Source organism: Monopterus albus, unplaced genomic scaffold, assembly GCF_001952655.1.
Source record: "Monopterus albus unplaced genomic scaffold, M_albus_1.0 scaffold53.1, whole genome shotgun sequence".
Lineage (NCBI taxonomy): Eukaryota > Metazoa > Chordata > Actinopteri > Synbranchiformes > Synbranchidae > Monopterus > Monopterus albus.
Genome location: NW_018127933.1, coordinates 1,065,573 through 1,085,591, shown reverse-complemented (window position 1 = coordinate 1,085,591; position 20,019 = coordinate 1,065,573). Strand labels below are relative to the sequence as shown.

Sequence of the window (20,019 nt, the reverse complement as noted above, 5' to 3'; positions counted from 1 at the left end):
TCACTACTGAACACAAATCGTTCACACCACAAAATATAGAGCTATAAAAATCAAATACAAGTAAGAATTAACACGCACACTGACATCACTGGGATGTTCCAAGAAGATCCACCAAAGTAAAGCCACATATTTCAGCAGACAAGTTAAAACTGCACAAATATGAATAAATACACTTTTTTGTGAGGGACCTAGTTTTACTCTAACCCTGAGGGAGCTCAACCTAATGGAGAAGGAAAACAACACCTTTAGTCTAACTCAGGCTTTTAAAACAAGTAACAAAAACAATCTGTCATTTTTCCCCAGTGGGAACTCAACTTCAAATCAGATGTTGATTTGCACTGGAAACACAGGAAACAATTTAATCACACCGACAGGTTTCCTTTACTTGTTAAAATAAACGTTGCGGCGGTAAAGTCCCGGTGGCCTGTTTCCCTGCACTGACAGAGCTGATGTGTCCTCAGTTAACGGCTTGTCTTCTGTGCCCCCAGCCACTCCCATCCTGTTTTAGAGGGGCTTTGTTTTGCAGCTTCCTCCCATAAAGAAGGCTGTGTCTGGACTTTGAGAAGCTGCAGAGCCCCACTGGCTGACGGATGGATGGGATAAAGGCAGAGGAGTCTGTAGAGTAATGAGTAGAAAGGAATGTTTTGAAAGTCTTGGTGTTGTATGCAGCTTGTAAGTGGCAGCAGCAGCTTTAATGATTCGATATTGGTTTGACTACGTGCATAACGCTGCTTTGAGGCTCTGCAGTGTCTGATCAGGTCAACGGAGCCCTCTCAGGTTCTCTCTCTCACATACACACAAAAACACAGAGCTGTAATCTTTCCCCATGCTGATCAATAAACCCGATAAGAACTCTATTCTTCCAGTTGGCAGTGACTGATGCTCTGGCAGGCACACGGCTTCTCCTGAGGCCTGAGAGAGAGATATGTGAGAGGATGACAAGCCACGGGTGCGTGCGGTGTTCTGGGTGATGTGTATTAGGAAGACTGTAAGACAAATGTGAGCACAAGAGGCAGCAGGACATCCAGTGACACTTAAAACAATATAATCCTGCACAGCAGCTAACCAGGATGCTACAGACCACAGCTGAATAATTGATCATGGGATTCTGAGGGGAAACTGAGGATTTCACTGGTGGTGTCAAGAAGACAAATGTTATAGCAGAAAGATTGAGTTACAAACTGGAAGTGTAGTGTTTGAGACAGGACCATTTTCTTCTCAGTAAGGGTTTAAAAATAAAAGCTATCTAGTTGCATTAGGTTTAATGTAGGTTTCAATGTTTCTGGAGTTTTACAGACTAAAGGTCAGGACGTCTTGACCTCTCCTGGTTTTATTTTTACCATTCATTTTAAATCAGTCTTTGCAAATGTGACAAGCTCTGCTGAGTTCGGGGAACTGTAAGCTTTGGTGATTTGTTCTGAAAAGGCGGCACCACTCTTTCTGATTCTGGGGAACACTCCTTCCCAGAAATTAGCCAAGAAACCCATATTAAAACATGCAATAAATCAACTTGTTTAAACAGTGTTGGGCTGAATAATCTGCATCAGCCTGACAACATTCCCAAACTTGATGACTCATTGTGCATGGAGACCTAGATCCTTTTGTAGAGAATGAATAAATGCATCATGTTTGAAATATTAACCAGTGACAAGACTTGTGTGTCTTAGCTGATTGGATGTTTACAACACTGAAGTGGAAGATAAGCAAACAAACCACCTCATCTCACAGTCATATTCCTGGATTCTTCCTCCGTTGTGCTCCTGACGGGCTTTAATTCACGATTACACAGTCCCCCCCCTGCTTTCAGGGAACCCCCCCCCACACACACACACACACACAGGAGCCCGTATGCTGAAGAGCGACATAGACTTAGAAGAAAACTACTAAAACTGACAAGGACATCAGCTCCATCTCAACAGGAAGTGTGCTGGCAGGGCTGAGTGGGAGGCAGACGGAGAGACATAACAGACAGGATATGCCCAGAAGAAATGCAGACAGGCTTTTTCTACAGGGAGAAAACAAATCGCATTTATCTTTAAAAACACAACACAAAACAAGGTCATGATTAGGTCTATTTCCAGATGTTTTCCAAGATTATAGGAGTTATTACATTCCCCCTTAAGAAAAGATATGGTAGTAGAATAAAAGGCAAAATCACTGATTCATTTAGATTTTTGTAGCATATCTTCATTACATAAAAAATCTTTTACATTGCAAAGGTTTATAGATAGATCAATTCAAAGTCCCAGCTTGCTTTAGTGGTCCGTTTGTGCATTGGTGTCCAAAAGCTTTTCATGTGCAGCTTAAATGATTTTGATCAGCTTTACAAAAGCATAAAAGATTTAACATAAAAAATAGAAAGTGAGATTTTTTTTCTTTTATCGAATTCTGAGGCAGCTACGTAACAAAGATCACCATAACTAGATTCTGTAATTGAATATCAAAATAAATCATTTTCCTTCATTTGTTACAGTAAAAAGCAATTTGCATATTCACAGACATTGGACAAAGAGCGACAGAAAATTTCTATAAAACTTCCAAAATAGTTCCTTCATCAGAAAACACAAGAATCTATTTAACATCAGACGAGTCTGACGCCTTTGCCGTCGTATTTCTTTCACCTTCTGACTGAATCTGAGCAGCTGATCTCAGTCTGGTCATGTGTGTGTGTTCAGGTCAAAGCCTCTCTGACACCTGCTTTATCCAGGTGTGTAGCAGTTCCCTCTGAGCTGAGAGACAAACTGGCTTCAACACCTGGCTCTTGAAAACAACCTCAGTGTCACCAAAATCTGAGAATCAGATGACAGAAAGGTCACAAGGTACAGTTTTTTGTTTCCTCATCTTCTTGAGTGTATGTGACATAGTTCCACACAACATTTTCTTCTAAAGATCAGACAGTCGTGATGATCGGACGCGAGTCTGTGCTATTCTCACTGGGTCACCGATCAGGATCTATCAACAAAATGTGGTGAAAGCTGTAATTGGGTTTTGCTTTCCTTCTCTTGCCAGCTCTGTCAGTCAAACATGATCTAGACCCAAACGGTGCTGATCAGGCAGAGGAGCTGAATGTCTGAATGTTCAGGGAGCTGTATTCCCCAAACTCCAGCTGTGATTGTTACACATTTAGTTTTAAGTGTTTGATGTTATAAAGAAATACAAAAAGAATTAGAAACCAGGTTTTCATGGACTTTGAGGCATCCACATTAAATTAATTATGAGACAACAAAAACAAAACAAAAAAAAATTTGCATGACTGATAAAATTTTGGTCATATTTCTACTGCTCCAAGTGTTGGAAGTGTTTGCTCTTTGTGATCTCTCTGTGCACATTCTTATATACTATTTCCCTTGATGTTAGAGGGTCAGTTCACCCAACTCTAATCTAAAAAAACAACTACCCCCACTTCTGTGTTATCTAGACATGCAAATAGTTTGTTCTGGCGAGATCTCATGCAACACCTGCACTTCCAGTACAATGTTGTTTGCACTGCAGAGAACAGAAAAATTACATTTGAAAAACTTAGCAGCAGCATGTGTTTTCACAGGTGTTCCATTGCAAAAGCTTTTTTGTTGTTATTATGAAAAACCGTCCACACAAACCTCTGGGGCATGTCAGTTGTATTTCGGGTGAACTAACTCTGTAATGGCGTGGCCTCTGAGGGACATGAGCTGTTTTGCCGCAGCTTTAAAATGAAAGAATTGTCCAGGACCCTTGTAGTTTGTAAGTCTGAGACACAGGAAAAGGACAAAGCGTTCTTTCTCTAACAGCTCCACATTCCTCTCAATCTGCTGGGCACAACCTGACCACAGCTGCCTCTGTGTTCTTCTGGCTGACTTCTGGGACTTTGTTGCAGTTTTCTGAGGTCAGGAAATCCCTGCGAGGTCACAGCGGTCACTCACGGAGGCTGCTGGTCATTTTTAGCTTCTGGGAAAAGTTCCATGTGTCTCAATACGGCAGTCATACTGACCTACACAAGATTCTCTGATAATAATATTACAGGAACTACATATTTCCACTGTGATTGTGCTAAAACAACTGGTGCAGCTTGGTCCTGCTTCTTCTACAGCAACACACTGATGAAGAGCTGAAGATCCTCTAATGTACTATTCCCACCTTTAACCAGCTGAACACATGACTCAGTCTCTCTCTGGTAAGCCAGAAAAGTCTGGAAAAAGTATGTGAATTGCTATTAAAATGTTATACATACACTGACTTTGGTTTTCAGGTTTTCATTAGTAGATGAAGTGAGAACAAAAGGAGCCTCTTCTGTTTGAATTACTGCTTTTCTTTTCACTCAGAGAGCTCTAAAATCATAAGGACACAAACCTGTTTGAACCTCATTTCTGCCTTTGGTTTGTTATTTCATGATCTGCTTGAAGAAAATTCACCTCTGTCGTCTCTCTCTGTTGACAGCTCATTATCTTCTCTCGCTGAGCTTTTAACTGCCTGTCTGTCCATCTGCCCGCCTGGCTCCACTCTGTCAGGATTTGGGGCTGTAATAACAATTCATTTTCAGGTTTGCCAATTCAGGAAGATGGGTTTTGTCAGCAGCCAACCGCCGGATCCAGGCGGAACCCAGAATCATCTCACTGCGAGGTGAGAGTGCCAACCCCCTGAACCACCTGGTCGTCCTCCCTGACTTATTTAAAATCCATACAAAAAGGAAACCGGGTAAATGATCAATATTCTTGCCTGCTGAGACGTCCGGCTTTAAAAAGGTCATATCAGGGTCACAGTCTGAGCCAATGTCCAGCGTAGGAGGGGACAAGTTCTGCTGCAGTGCTGCTGCAACTCCAGCCTCCAGTTGGACTGAAAACCATCCAGTCCTGCTCAGACTCCGATAGAAACTGCTGCTTGACATTTTGTACTGACTGAACTGAAAATGAACTCCTTCCAAACCTTGCTTCCTCTAACACATCCACATTCATTCAGCTTCTCCCTCTCCTTTACTTTGTGTCCTCCTGAAAATGCACTTCAAGCAACTGCCACTGAAAATTAGAATAAACCGATAAAAATCCCAGTGGCTGCTGTAAGTATACAGGATGAAAATTATATGATGATTTACAGCAACTCTAGCTGTCATATTAGTTGCAGTTTTCACTAGAAGCAGCTTTTATGCAACATGAATATATAACTAACATGTAATGGCACGTGCCTTTACATGGATCAAAAATGGTCTTGTAGTGAATGGCTGGATGTACAATATAACACTGTCAGACAACGCTATAAGACAAACTAATAATACTTTACACTGACAGGAAAAAGTGATTTCAGTATAAAGTTGTTTTCATTAACAGGATTTATCAGTTTCCTTCCACTTAAAGGGAGATTTCACTACACTACTTACATTCATTATTAAATTGTCTGGTAGATTCTACATTACTGTTATTAAAATGTTTTAAGAGTTAAAAGATGAAATACACTGTGTTAAGATGATCATATCTTAGGGTTTGAGCCGGCACTGCACAATAATGTACCTACTGATTGACTTTGTTTTCAGTCATTAGAAGCTTGTCGTGTCTGACTGACCCTGGATCAGCCGTGTCAAGGGCCGGGCTTTATTATTATATCTTTAAAGTTGTCCTACTTGTAAAAAGTTGCTAAAAAAGTTAAAAAGCAACCCTTGCAGCCCCTACCCTGCCTCCTGAAGCACTCGTTCCCTTTTCCCAAAGCAACGCCTGAAGCAGGGCAAGTTATGTGTTTAAAAAGTGAATATTTGATTGGTAGTACTTATTGCAGTCTGTTTGATTGACCTCTCGAGGCTGTTGAGTAGAATTTAGAAAGTGTTCCAAACTTTTTGGAATCAGAGTGAACCGATCCACGTCTCTGGTTCTGCTCGTTAATCAAAGGACAGCAGGTCTGGGTGAGGCTCCGCGTCTTCAGTGCTCACTGCAGTGCCTTTACTGCAGGGGGCACCATTTCCCAGCAGGACCTCCTCCCCAAGGCTGATGCGGCACGGCGTTTTGCCTGAGCATGGAGTGGAGGCGAGCCGGGAGTCCGGCCCTGACGCGTTCTGCCAGATGTCGCAGGGCTTGGCTCTGGACTCTGGCAGAGGGGGGTCTTTGTTGATGAGGTCTGGTACAGAGAGCTGGAGCTGGGCCTGATGTTCCTCTGCACCTCCTTCACTGCTCCTGTCCTCCATATCATCTTCTTCTCTATCTTTCACTCCATCCACCATGCCGTTGCTCCCTGCCTTCGTCGTCTCGGCAGCAACTTTCTTCTCTGTGTCGCCCAGTGGCGATGTGGTATCCGCTGACCTGTCCTCCCCCTTCTCACTCTGCTGCTGCTCCTCGCTGCTCCTCAGCTCCTTCGTTGTGATGGGGGGTGTTTTTTCAGGGGTGGAGAGGAAGGAAGAAGAGTCTGCAGTGTCCGGAGAGGAGACCACAGGGTCAGAAGAGATCATCATGTCCTGGGTGGTCTTCAGCGCTCGCGCTGCTTCCCTGACGGGGGTGGTGGGTCCAGCCGAGGGAAGGAGTCGAAGGAGGAGATGTGACTGGAAGAGAGGAGAGGAAGGGATGGGAAAGTATGGGAGCATGAGAAGGAGAGATACAAAGCCAGAAAAGGCAGACGGAGAAAGCTTATACCAGCCAGCATGGTACTACAGAGACCTTTAGTACTAACATATGTTACCAAGGTTTACAATGGTGACCTGAGGCAAGCACTACTGAGGCGGCATGGAGTGAAGGACAGGCGCCTATTCTGAAAACAAGGGGAAGTTATTGTAGTTGGCTTGGTTATCGGCACTGTCAACAGCCAGAGTAGCAGCAGCTGTGCCACACAGCTTCCAGAGACAGGTAAGGTGCTGAACTTTAAGACAAAGACACGATACACGTCATTAGACTGAATGTGACACGTACAGTCTTTCTGATGTCCTGCAAGAATCAACTAAATCTGATTAGAAATCAGAGATGCCCCTTACAAAGCTGTGGTAAACAGCTAACTGGCTCCATGGTAACGCTGTTTACATCCCCCAAAGCATCATGTGATCTGAAAATCTTAAAAAATTATCCACAGATAGAAAGGTCGGGGTGGGGATGCTAGAATTTGTGAAGAATAAGCCTGAGATCTATTATTAAAGATGCCCGTGAAGCTACAGAAGCTTTGAACAGGCACACCAATGACTTGCAGTAACTAATGCCGCCATTCCACTGCCACCGGGAGCCTTCTCATAATCAGGTCAGCTGGCCAGCTATTGGCCTGGGCTGCCTGGCCCCAATAATTGTTTCCATTGCACAACCTGAGTATTGCTCTTGCAGAGTACATCATGGTGCCATCTTCTGCATGAATAGAACGGACATCAACAGTAGGTGCACAATGGAGTAAACATGGACTTGACAAACATAGCTGTTGCACTGACTTCCTTTTATTTCTTCATAACGTGCTGCCATGTTCTTCTTTCTTCGGCTGAGACACTTCCTGTTGCTAAAGTTTTCTCTCTGCAAATCTGTATGCAGTGATGTAGATGGATTGGGGATGGAATAGCACACTCTGGGATCGGATTCTGAGCAGGGCCAGATATCACGCTTTTCAGCCCGGGCACAGCCTGTTTCTAAGACAGCTCATCTCGAGGAGTCAGGCAGTTATTACGTAAAACAAACTGAACTCCACAAGATGCCAAATCATCTCTGGTAAATTAAACTAAATGTATTCACAGTCCAGTAAGTGGACACAAATGCGAGCAGAGCTGCTGAGAAATGATGTTTGCCTGAATGAGCTTCAGCTAGAGAGACAAAAGATCAATCAGCAAATACAGACACAGTGAAACAACCTGTATGACTGCTTATGTCTGTAAGCACATGATGAATACACAATTAAAAGGCATTTCCATTTTGACTATATAAGAAGCTTAGACACCTTTGATGTGTCATTAATTTAAAAACACATTTCACAAGAAAACCTTAAATTAATCACCTTTTCTGGCCCAGTGCCTGATTTACAGTGATGGGCTCTTTCTTTCACAGATAATTTAATATTCTTGCCTACAATAAGATCATGTCTTTCAGTGGGTTTATCAAATTGGAAAAAAATGTCCACATATAATACAAAGGCACTAATGGACAGTAAATGCTTAACTTATAATGATCTTGGGTTTGGTAAAAGTTAGGATTGAGTTTAGGAGAAGCTACAATATGTGTGAACTGAAGTTGTAGAAATACTTTAATCCCAAATACAAAGGAGATACGAGTGCTCACCTGTTGACAGTGGTCTGGTTGAACTGGTCCATGCAGCTCCACACGGCACCAAAGTTTTTGTTGACCTCAGTGACCCCAACGTCCCCGAGGTGGCTGGGCTCCTTTCGTCGTAACAAGTCATTGACCTGTAAGTCAAGAAGGAAGACAAACAGTTGATACATGGGTCCTCGTCAGTTGGATGCCTCTCAGCTCAACCGATGTGACACAAACGATAACACTGTATTCCGACTGCATTGTTTTTGATCAATCATACTTGCAGACCATAATGTTTAATTTCTGTTTGTGTTGTACCAACCTTCGCTCCGACAGCCTTTCCCAGGTTAATGGCATTTTTCAGCCTCTGCTGGCCTCCAGAGGAAGAAGAGTCACCAGCGCTGGACCCCAGGTTAAGATGAGCCGATGCTGGGGAGCGTCGAGCAGAGGACTGGCCTGGCCTGGAGGTCTGTGGACTCTGCTGCCGGGCAATGGAGTTCTCAAACATACTTTGATCAACTGGGAACAACAGAGAAGGCGAGAGGAAGAAAGGCAGATAGGTAAATACACAACAGGATGTGGACATGTGTTTTTAACAGCACGTTACAAAGCTACAGACTCTTTAACCAGTAACACAAATGGGAGGATTGCTCTGAGAATGAGATGCACAAATTCACTTTTTGAAGGGAAAGAAAATGGGATAGTACATTCTTATAGTTTTTCTACAACATTGTTAAATGTTCTGTTTTGTCAGCCATTAGATAGATCTCTGAAATGCAGCTGGAGATGGTGTACTTAGTTTGGAACACAGTAAACATATGGAACAATGGGGACTTGGACTACAATGAAAGAATTCTTCTGAGCTGACTTTAGGCATCGCCTTCCACAAAAAAGAAAATGTTTCAGGGCCTCTTATTAAAGGCACAAAGGACATATCACATTCATCTTAAGTCACTTCACAATGTTGCACAAAAGAAAATGATGTTGCATAATCACAACAAGATTCAAAGGGTTTTCAAAGCAATGCAAACAAAATAAAGTATGTTACAGGGCTGCAGTAACACTGTATGTAATGATCACAAATAATATATAAACAAAATGCAATGACACATGCACATAAGTAGCAGTAACACTAATGAAAATGAAGCTGAAATGAATTCAACTGCAGGACCAGAAACAACACAACAAAGAGGACATAAGGTGGTTTTTGTCCATTTAAGACAGAAGATCTTACCTCTTCAAGAGAAATGTTTCTCGGAAAGCATTTAATGAGACAGAAGCATCAGATTATTTTACTTCTGAAGATGCAGATTACTGAGCTGTTTCTGAAAGGACAAGTCAGCAGAGGTAATGGCTAAGAGTGCAGCCTGAAACGCGATCCATATCTAATAGATACAGTGTACTGGTCAGATAAATGGAGAGAAAATATCATCATTTGGAATCAGATGGAGCATCAGAATTGGGCGGTTCAGGTAACCTTGACTTCACTTTGCAGACAAGTATTTCACCTGCTGTTCCAGTCAAGAGATCTCCAAAAACACATTAGCCAGAGGCCAAAGTGAATGTGGGCCAATATTATGAATCAACGTGAACCACACGTCATTGCAGAGGAGGAGGAGAATGGCGAGTGGAGCAGAGAGAAACATACTCATACATTTACTTTACAGCACGAAGGCACATATATTAAAAAAGACATTTTGTTTACATGTTTCAAGTCCTTGTTCAAAGTCCTGCCTGCCTCCCAGGGTCCTTCATGCGTACTGCTGGTTGACAGTACAAGGTCATGGAGTGGTCTCAGGATCAATAGTGTCACATTGTGAGGGCTATAACACCTCTTATTGATCCCACCAGGCAGTGTGGCCACATATGCCTCCTACTGTAACTCCTAATGGAGAGGTAATGGATACTACAGTGTGCGTTTTGTAAAATTTATGTCAAATTCGAAACCTTTTATGTTTAGAAGGTCATGCAGCAGAAAAGGTGAAACCTGCTGTTAGGAAACAAGCCCATGTGTCTTCGTCGGGCTCGTTTCCACACACACATGATTCATCATCACTATTTATGACCGCTTCTCTGTCGAACTGTATCCTGAGCCAGCTCTGAAGAGCTTCGCTCTCAGGCCACCTGTACCGTCTAAACAAATGCAAATTTGCAGATTTCACAAAGGCTGTTGATTAAAGTGCTGTGGGCAAATGTCAGGGATATACACTGTGTCTAGAGGTTGGTTTGTCCTGGATCAAGTGAATTACAGTAAAAGAGAAACATGGTTTAGTAAACTCCAAATGAAAAGACGGTGCCCGTGAGAGGTTACAGCACATTATTTTTCTCCTTACAATAAAATCCTTCTTTTTCAATGAGTGCTTATCATTATTAATAGGTTATATTTTAAACAGATTATTCTGTTCAGGTCAGACCAGACTAAATACAAGGACCAGGTGTTGTAATATGATTGGGGTTAGTTAGACTTCCATGCTTTTTGTTCATGCTGTGAGCTCTACTCCTGTGAATTGTGTGTGTTTTTTTAATCATTTACTTCTCGTCCTCTACACTGCTCACTCTTACTCTGTGCTACAGGGGCGGCTGTGGCTTAGGAGGTAGAGGGGGACTCCTCTTAACTGGAGGTTTGGCAGGTTGATTCCCGGCTTTTCCAGTCCACATGTCCTTGAACACATTGCACCCACACCGTGTGCGGATGGGCGAATGGGAAGGAGTGTAAACCACTTTGATTGCACTTCAATGCATAGAAAGGTGCTATATAAGACCATAAGATCATTTACACCGTGCAGCCCTCAGGCACCATGTGCAACTACAACTCGTCACAGTGCCTGGTGAACCCCCCCTTTCCCCCTTTCTCTCCCAGTCGGCTGCATCACAGATTATGTCACTGCCACTTCTCTCTACAGATGATGCAATTTCAATTTGCACAGATTAAAAGAAGTAATGTTAGTGAGTCCTGTTACCTCCTGACAAGATGCTTCATTCAATTTGTCACTTCCTGCATTGAGGTATCCCACAACCGAGGATTTTGTTTGGCCTAACAGTTAAGCTGTGTCCTCTCAATTAGTGCAGATGGGACAGTGTTCTGTAGTGCAGCTCACTGTGAGTTAGGCTGATGAAACAGTTCACAGTTATTAAGTCATCCACTGCACTGCAACTTCTGTAGAGCTCATGTTTCTGTGAAGACAGTGCTATGCACATTTCAGGTTGGCTGTCACACATCCAGTTTCAAACCAAACAATCAATGTGAATAAAAATGAATGTTTTAACCTTTAATCAATAAAACAGCCATGTTCTGATTTCAATATGTTTGGACTGGGCTGCATTTGGAAAATGAGGCACACTTAAACAGGGCAGCGCCAAGGTACAAGAGAGCTACTTGGAGCTAATAAAAAGTATAAAACAAACTACAGAATTTAGTGCAGCAGCTCCAACTGTTGCTCATAAAAAGGGAGTAAAGTAACACAATCATGTTAGTAGATGCAGAATTTCACAGCTTGGCTGTTTAATCCCCAGTACGCCCAGATAACACAAGTTCTTGCATAATAACTGCATCAACACATAGTATACTTTGTAGTATTAGTATACACTACAGCAGATGTTGTAAAAGTCTGACTGTGAGCTCTCCCTCATACAAGACTGACACATGACTGGGCTGCATTGTAACTGAGCCCTGTTTTAATAGATATTTATATTTACAGTACTGTATTTGTATGTTAAGCACCCTAACTGGTTCCACAAGCTGAGTGTCAGTGCCTTGATAAACAACAACAACTCACTGTTGTTTACCAACACACACCTGTCCCTTTCACCTCACACACCCTTCCCATGCCCTGCACCCCCACAGTCCGAAAACCTCTCAAGACAGAGATTCAGATTTAGACGCAGTGAGAAACAAGCTGTAATCAGAGTGCAACTAAAAGTGGAAGAGATGCTCACTGCTGCAGCCTGTTTGTTTTGTTCAGGAGGACTGTGAAACACCGGCAGATGACTGTGTGTATCTGTGTGTGTGTGTGTGTATGCAATGTATTTTAATTACAAACACTCCTCAAGGATTCCATCTGGAACAATTATGGTTCATTAACACTGAAATGAGGATTCCCTTTCTTTCTTCAGGAGCTGCTGTGGAAGAACAGCAGGATTCTAACAACAGCCAGATTAGAAGCAGAACATTTCTGCTGCTAGAAAAGCAGACTTGGGCCATTTTCAGTGTGTAATCCACCGTGTAATCCCCCCACGCCCTCTTGCGATTTGTTGTTAAATTTCAACACATGTAATCAGTCACTTTCTAACCTTTCAGGCTTAGGAAAAGTTTAGGAATAAACCGAGCAAAATGAAAAACAGAGCTGTAGGAAGAGGCACAAAAACAAAGTGGTCAACAAAACTGGACCTGAGCGTTTCTCACTCCCACTCATGTACCAGCAGCGGGCGGCCAGGACGAACCAACTGAAACCATAACACAATCTTCTGCAACAATAATGAAATCTGTCCAAAAAGGAAACTTCATGTTAAGTGAGCACATTGGATTTTTTTCTGTAGAAGGTTCGGTTTTAAACAAGTCCTCCTACCTCACCAATAAGTTTGCTTGTCAGTGCCTTGCATCATATCTCACATTGCCATTTTAATAATTTCTTCTCCGAGTATTTCCCAATGCTTCACCCTTTACAATTAAACTTACAAATCTTAAGACTTCATATGAGACCCAGTTTTTATTTTACTCTGCTAAAGCCATTAAAGTCATTAACTGTGATGGACAGTTTTCACTGTTCTCTGCTATTTAAGACAGACTGCTCTAAATAATCAGAAGATTATTTGCTGATGAAAATAACCCTTATAGCTTTAAAAGATTCTAACTTTAAAAGGTACTATTTAGTTGTTTACTGTTTAGCTGATGAGACAAACTATTTTGCTAAGGGTAGGGAAGCATCTTGGTCACGGTGAGAAGAAACTAATGTTGAGCGTAAGACACTGTACTGAAAACCATCTCCTGAAGATGCAGTGCTGCTCCTTCCTCCTCTGCCTCTGAGAGACAACAGGAATTATTCACACAGACATAACAAGTCACTCATCAGGAAAATGTACCTGTCTCATTTAAAACTATTCCACATTAACGTGTGTTTTCCTCATTTGCTAGTCAGGTAGAAAAAGTAAAAACATTAATTAAAAAGGTGACAACCAACAGATGTGATAAAACTTTCAATTACTGTACGGTGTCATATTTTGATATTGATTTATTTGCAGCTTGATTGTCGGTGTTCAGCTGCTTTGATTAGCACTCCCTGTTTTCACCTTATCTACTGCCTATTCTGCAGTGTAATTTCCTCCCAGAACATGATTTTATCTAATTTAATTAGACACCTGTGTGTTTTCTGCTGCTCTCAGGTGGAAGTGACAGTGGAGCAGTGAACTCTGACCTCTCTTTCTCTTGTGTCACAGCCGACCTGCCCTTCTCTTCTGAAACATGGTCTACCTAACTGTAAACAGCAAAGTTTGAATTCCATTCCCAAAAACATCAATCAGCATCTGTCTCACAGTCTGAGCCTCTCCATCTGATGGATCTGCATGCTGTAGCATAAAGATTTCCCTTCACTAGAGCTATAAGGGCTCTTATTGATTAATCTACCAGTTATTTTTTTGATTAGTTGATTAATCCTTTGGTTAACTTGCCAATAAATAATATCCATAATTTCTGCCATTAACATTTTCTCATAAAACATAATTATTCTACAAATTTGCTCACATAAAAAAATGAATTAAAAAGCATCTATCAGTAATAAAATGTCCACAAAAGAAGGAACCATTTGGTAGGCTAGTGGTTAAGGTGCAGCGCTTTCGCTGCGCCGCCCTGGGTTCGAATCCAGCATCCGCCGTAAAACACGTGCCAAATGTCAACATGCGAGTCGATTCGCTGTGGCGACCCCAAAACGGGAAAAAGCCGAAAATGATATTCCACACAAATCGACTTATTACGTTGACTCATCGGTCCGGTCCTGCCCCAGACCAAATAAAAGTACACAAAAACATGTGGCCAGGCATTTCTGTCCGCACACTTTGGTCATCTAGCAGTGAGACAGTTAATTAAAGGCATGAAGACTCTCACAAGTCAAACAAACTCCTGCTTTTTGTGATGAAATACAAAGGAAGCTGCAGAATGATGGAAGAAATGGGACATGACAGATGTGAGACAGGCTTTCAGCCTGATCAGTCTTGTTCATTTAGCTCTGCACATCTGGAGCTAAAGATGCTCCACATTATATAATCACACCAAGCTGACATTCAGCATAGCCTCTGGCTTTGGATCATATGGGGATATCAGACTGCAACAACATCCAGATGTTGAAACACAGCAGAAATCTTGTCAGAACATGAGCAAGACTTTTCTCAAATCTCCAAATGTGTACACATATTTGTGTGAATGGAGAGGCCAGTTCAAGAATTCAAATCCATTGACCCAGTAAGCACATGAAAGCACTACAGTGTTCAAGGCGATGCCTTCAAATTGCCTGTTTGGCCCAAGCAACAGTTCAAGATCCAAAGACATTCAGTTTAGAGTGTATGTAAAACATGGACAAAATGGTTTCAAAAGTAAGTCTGTACTTTAACCTCACTGAAAAGTTTGAATTCAATTTTCTGGAACACAAAAGCAAAGTAATGGCAACATGTCACTGTTTAATGACTGGAAAGGACATGCACCAACAAGCCAGCAGAAATCATTTGTTCTGGAGTGTGAAGGTGTGTGTCAGGCTTGGGTTGGCCAAGGCTGAGCTTGCCATCAGTGTGCCTGTAAGTATGTCCCTACAAGTGACAGGCTGAGCTTGAAAAACAGATGTATTGATCTATGCTGCTCCCTTGCTGTCCCAGTCGTTAACCCCAGTTTCAAACAACACATGCATGTGTTGGGGAAATCGATACAAGTCAAGTGCTGCTCTGCTCGGTCGCACTTGTTGGCGATGTAGCCTGCAGATGGCAACGACAAGCCCCACTGGACAATTTATTAATGCTGGGGGGAGGCAGGAAACCACAGAGAGTGAGAGAGACCGACTGAGACACAGCAGAGTCTGATACAGAGAATGAAACGCTACTGTTTAAAAGACCTTTTCAACATCGAGTATAAGATATATTTATGGACAAAACAAATCAACAAAGGACACAAGAAGGGACATTTCATTCTTTTCAAACCAGGCTCTAATTTGTTGATGGCTGTCAATTTAAAGGCTCAAACAGAACATGAACATCAGCTGTGCTGCATCATGTCATATCATTTAACAGCCATCACTTGATGCCTGAAGCAAACACCGACAGCATCGCACAGACAAGAGAGTCAGGACAGAGGAGCTCAAAGGAGCTGATCCAGGCAGCAGATGTGGTGCAGCTGCTTCTTTTCTGGAGTGTCAACATCACTGATTTGACCACTTGCTGCTTTGTACTGGAATTAGTTTTTGATTTTGCTCTGCAGGTACTGCCACACACCTGTGGCTATACAATTTGTACCTTGAAAGACCGCTGAAGTTAACGTATATGAACGTCAGCAGTGGGAAAAGGAGATGAGAAAGGAGAAACACAGACCTGCTGAGAGAAGATGAAGTGCAGAAGACATCAAGCCTTTATAATGTTGGAGGCTGTGGAATGTCTGAGTATGTTTGAGGCAGTTTCGCACAATGTAATAAAGAAAAGGTTTATAAAATATAACTTTATATCAAGTAAAATCTTCGTCAAAGTCAGTTCATTTGGATCCCGGCAGGTTTCTGTTGATTGCTGCAGATCTCAGGTCTGTGTAACAATATGAAGAATAACATTTCAGAGCGTCTTTGAATAGAAACACATTTGGAAAGTGAATTGGAATTACTTTTCATTACTGGACTCTTTCTATATTGGTTTCATCCCATCAGGGATCAACTCTTTGCAAAAGATAATGAGAACTGGCCTGATTTCCCTTTAAATCTGGGAAGCAGCAGCCAAATGGATAAACTGGGGCTACAATATGCAGAAAGAAAACTCTGTGGCTTTCCTTGGGAAACAAAATGAATATTTTAATTCTGCATTGTTCCTGGAGGTCATACACAGAACTGGTTTAAACAAACAAGACCACTTTTGGCTGTCATCCGTGAGCCGCTGTTCTGGCACGAGGGAAGAGTTTTTGTTTATGGATGAATAAAAGAAACAAACAGCGTTCCTCGAGGTCCAACTAATCCTGGCTTTACATAAATTAAAAAGCAGGGAAATGCGTGCACAAGTGAAAGGACCGCAAATATGTTGTGACTACCAAGTTGACATATAGTAAGGAGACCAAAATTGGAAGAAGTCGAGGACAGAGCAGTTCTACAGCTCTGTGGGAGCATGTAGAAAACACAGCTTGTACAGATCACAGATTTTCATCTAAAAATAGTTTGATTAATTATGAACAGAGCAAGAAAGCACTTTCCAGTCCCCAGTAACAAAAGTTCCTCCTTGAATTAGGTCCAAGTGTTCATCTTTCCCTGTCAGAAGACTCATTTCTCACTCTGGCAAGGACAGGCGCTCATCAGTCTCTCCTGTCCCAAACCTTGCCGTCTTGCTCCTGCCAGCCTGACTGACAGCTGTGCTCCCAAACCTGACAAATTGAAAGCTTGCCCCTGAACTAAACTAAGATTGATACTGTGTATGTACACTTTTTTTTTTATTTTGAGGGGCTTAGCAAGCTTTTGGTTTTGATTTCATTCTGACACCTCCATGATAAAGACAAGCACTCACATGGACTGACAGTTGTTTTTTAATCTCATGCTCCTCTGTATTGAGACCTTCAAGGTAAACACCCTGATTTTGCCTGATTTGGTGACAGAACTCCCAAATCACAATTTGAAGTTTAGCAACAAGTGCTGGGGGGAGATTCTGGGACAGTGTGTAATATATTATATGAACAAGAGGTCTGTGTGTGTAATTAAAGAAGGGAAAAAAGAAGAATGAAAATGAAGCAAGAGATTTTAGGGAACAGGAGTGTGGGCACGAGTTTGCCTTTAGATGAGAGATTAGCCGTCTCTTGAGACTTGTGTCCAGGTATGACCAACAGGAGATACTCATTTTCTTAAGGTGCATTCAGACTGAATGTGAAGCTAATTAGTTTTTCTTCCACATGCGTGGCAGCTAACAAACAGTAAACGTGTTATTTCCAGACATTTGTCATAACTAACAGCTCAGACCGTAGTTGAAACACTAATAGGACTCCAGTTGTTACCCTAAATTATCCCCCTCCTCTCATTTTGGCTCCTGCTGTCTCTGTACATTTATGTGTTCTACAGCTAAATGTGAATTTTGGGCTCAAATTAAAATACATTTAGCTTAAAATAGCTCTAGTTTATGAAAACAATTAATAAATGACAAATAATTTGCTACAAGAAGAAAGATGATAATACAAACTCAGTGTAGGAAAGGCAACATGGTTAGAGACTGATCAGATGGAAGTAGCAGCACTGAGCTCACTGCACTCCACTCAGGCAGAAAAGAACCCGTTTACCTACTTTAATGGAAACCACTGAGGCATTTTGTAATTTACACCCATATGACATGAACTGGTTTCCACCTGAATAGCTGTTAACAACACTGTGGTCCCTATAGTCACCTCATATTTTAAACAGTTTTCTCATCACTAATGTTACGAATGCCTGAACGCCTCTAATGTCCTGCCATCAAAGAACACTGATATGTAGAATGCAATGCAGTCCTGGACCAGGCTACTCAGACTGCACTGCGGTGTGTCCGTTTAGGCACCAGTGAGCCATGAAATTTGAAAAGTTCAGCTGAAGTATTGAACACGAGAACACAACACTAGTGGACAGGAGCATCACAGCGCTGTCTGGACTTTTTTTGTCAGATGTGAGATAAACAGCAGAAATTCACATTATGGCCTCCACATTAGAAAGCATCTGCACTTACTATGTGTTCAACCCAATTCAAATATTTAGCTGGAGCCCCCTGTGCTGACAGACTGGTTCCAGTGGAATGAACGAGAGGTCTGTGTTCTTTCATGCAGGGCTCAAGTGGGTTTGAAAATTGAAATGTGATTCATGTTAGGGCTGCACAATTGTGGCAAAAATCATAAACACGATTATTTTGGTCAATATTGAGATTATTTAACACGGTTACTCATTGACTGGAAACATCATGGGTTTATCGGACTTACTCACCACGACACAGCCACATCTATAGTAATCTCGACTATTTTACTTTCATAATCATTGGAAGCCAAAATTGTAATTGCAAATAAAGTTCGATTAATCATCCAGTCCTACTTCATGTTTAAACTGAATGCACCTTAATGCCGATGTCCCTAGTTTGTAATATTTTGTGCCAATAATCAATTAAAGATCTACAAAAACAAACAACTAGCTATATCTGCAAATAGCGGCCCTGGTATTTTGTACATATGACCGATACACTAGTGTGCACATATAACTGTCATAGGTAAGGATGGGTAGTCGGCTACATGTTGTTCCTACAGAGACGTCTGAGGTGAATGGGCACAAACAGGTGAAGGACACTGTGTCTGATCTCAACAGCAGGATTTGTCACGGGAGCAGGTTAGAGTGTTACACTGCAATTTCATCTCCCAGACAGTTGGGAGTTCCCTGTTTGTTGAAAACACTGAGCAACCTCAGTGTCTCCTCATCTGTCCCCCAGCCAAAAATCTCCATCTCCTCCTCCTCTGCCTCATCCTCGTCCTCCCTGTCATCGCTGTCGTCCGTGTTCGACTCGTACTCCAAGGCGATACCTGACTCACGAAACCTGGCGAAGTCCAGGCAGCCCAGAGATTTCACATCACAGGACAGCAAGTTCACTGTGCCCTCAGAGACTTCAGGACTTTTGAGCTCTAGCCTGTTAGACTTGAGTGGCAGGGGAGGGGATGCGAGTCGAGGAGGCGAAGGCCCTGGCGGTCCCGGGAGGAAACGGAAACACTCAAGTTTGAGCAGACACTGGTCCCTACCTAGGGGGCTTCCCAGGGCCCCTTTGGAGGATGAGAAGGGGTTGCTGGTCCCATCACTGGTGCCCAGTGCCGCCAGGCTGAGGGCTGACACCTCAGGTTTAGGGGTCGTGGGGTCACAGATCACTGGAGGTACTGTAGACCGGAAGGTGATCTCCAACAAACTGTCCTGGGATCCCACTGGAGAGAGGTCAAAAATAAGGACACAATGGTTAAAGCAAACCAGGGACAAGCAGAGGGAAAAGCGGGAAATAAAAGACAGGATTGAGAGACGGAGTTCTATTTCTAAACTTTTATTTATACCACGTTTACAAGCTCAGTCTCAACCTGACACTGCCCTGGTTTAAATTCCTCTCCTATCACGCCTGCTGCTGGATCGTGGTACATAAATAATGTATGTGATATAGATATCTGAGAACAGTGCTGAACAGCTACTGGTCCTCAAAAATCAATCACACTGTTACCCATAAATCATTGCAATCCTGTGTTGGGTAAAAAACACGTTTCAAAGCATTTCTTCATTATCAGGGCTGCACTTGCTGCTTTTTATGATTCAGACCTGGAGCTGAAAAACCGAGGAAACGATACTTTAAAGGAATACGTCATCTTTTCACTATCAAATACTACTGTAAGTCCTGGTGACAATGAAAATGACCAAAAGATTTGTAGCTTTTTCTTTCAGAAGGACAGCAGCTATAGTCAGGTTAGATTCACAGCAGTTAGAGTCAGCAAAAATCAAGAACTGCATCTATGAAAACATCCAGAGAAACTTCACAAAGCACTGCAACACAGTCTGCTTCCTTTCTGTTGCGCATCTGGTGTTTAAAGCCTGAGAAAAGACAGACTGTAGCACCGGACACAGATGGAGAGTGTGTGCTGTGAGCCACCAGTGAGACAAAACTA

The 20,019-nt window shown here is 42.3% G+C and overlaps 1 protein-coding gene across 1 annotated transcript in view; it reads right to left on the bottom strand.

The window, feature by feature from the left end:
* Window positions 1-1,880: 1,880 nt before the first annotated feature.
* LOC109961263 (capon-like protein) overlaps window positions 1,881-20,019 on the bottom strand; it is a 124,945-nt gene continuing 106,806 nt past the window's right edge. Inside the window, 5 exon segments of the mRNA XM_020601948.1 lie at window positions 1,881-6,444; window positions 6,447-6,493; window positions 8,193-8,317; window positions 8,488-8,684; window positions 19,120-19,296. Coding sequence (XP_020457604.1) covers window positions 5,840-6,444; window positions 6,447-6,493; window positions 8,193-8,317; window positions 8,488-8,684; window positions 19,120-19,296 — 1,151 coding nt within the window. The 3' untranslated portion in view covers window positions 1,881-5,839.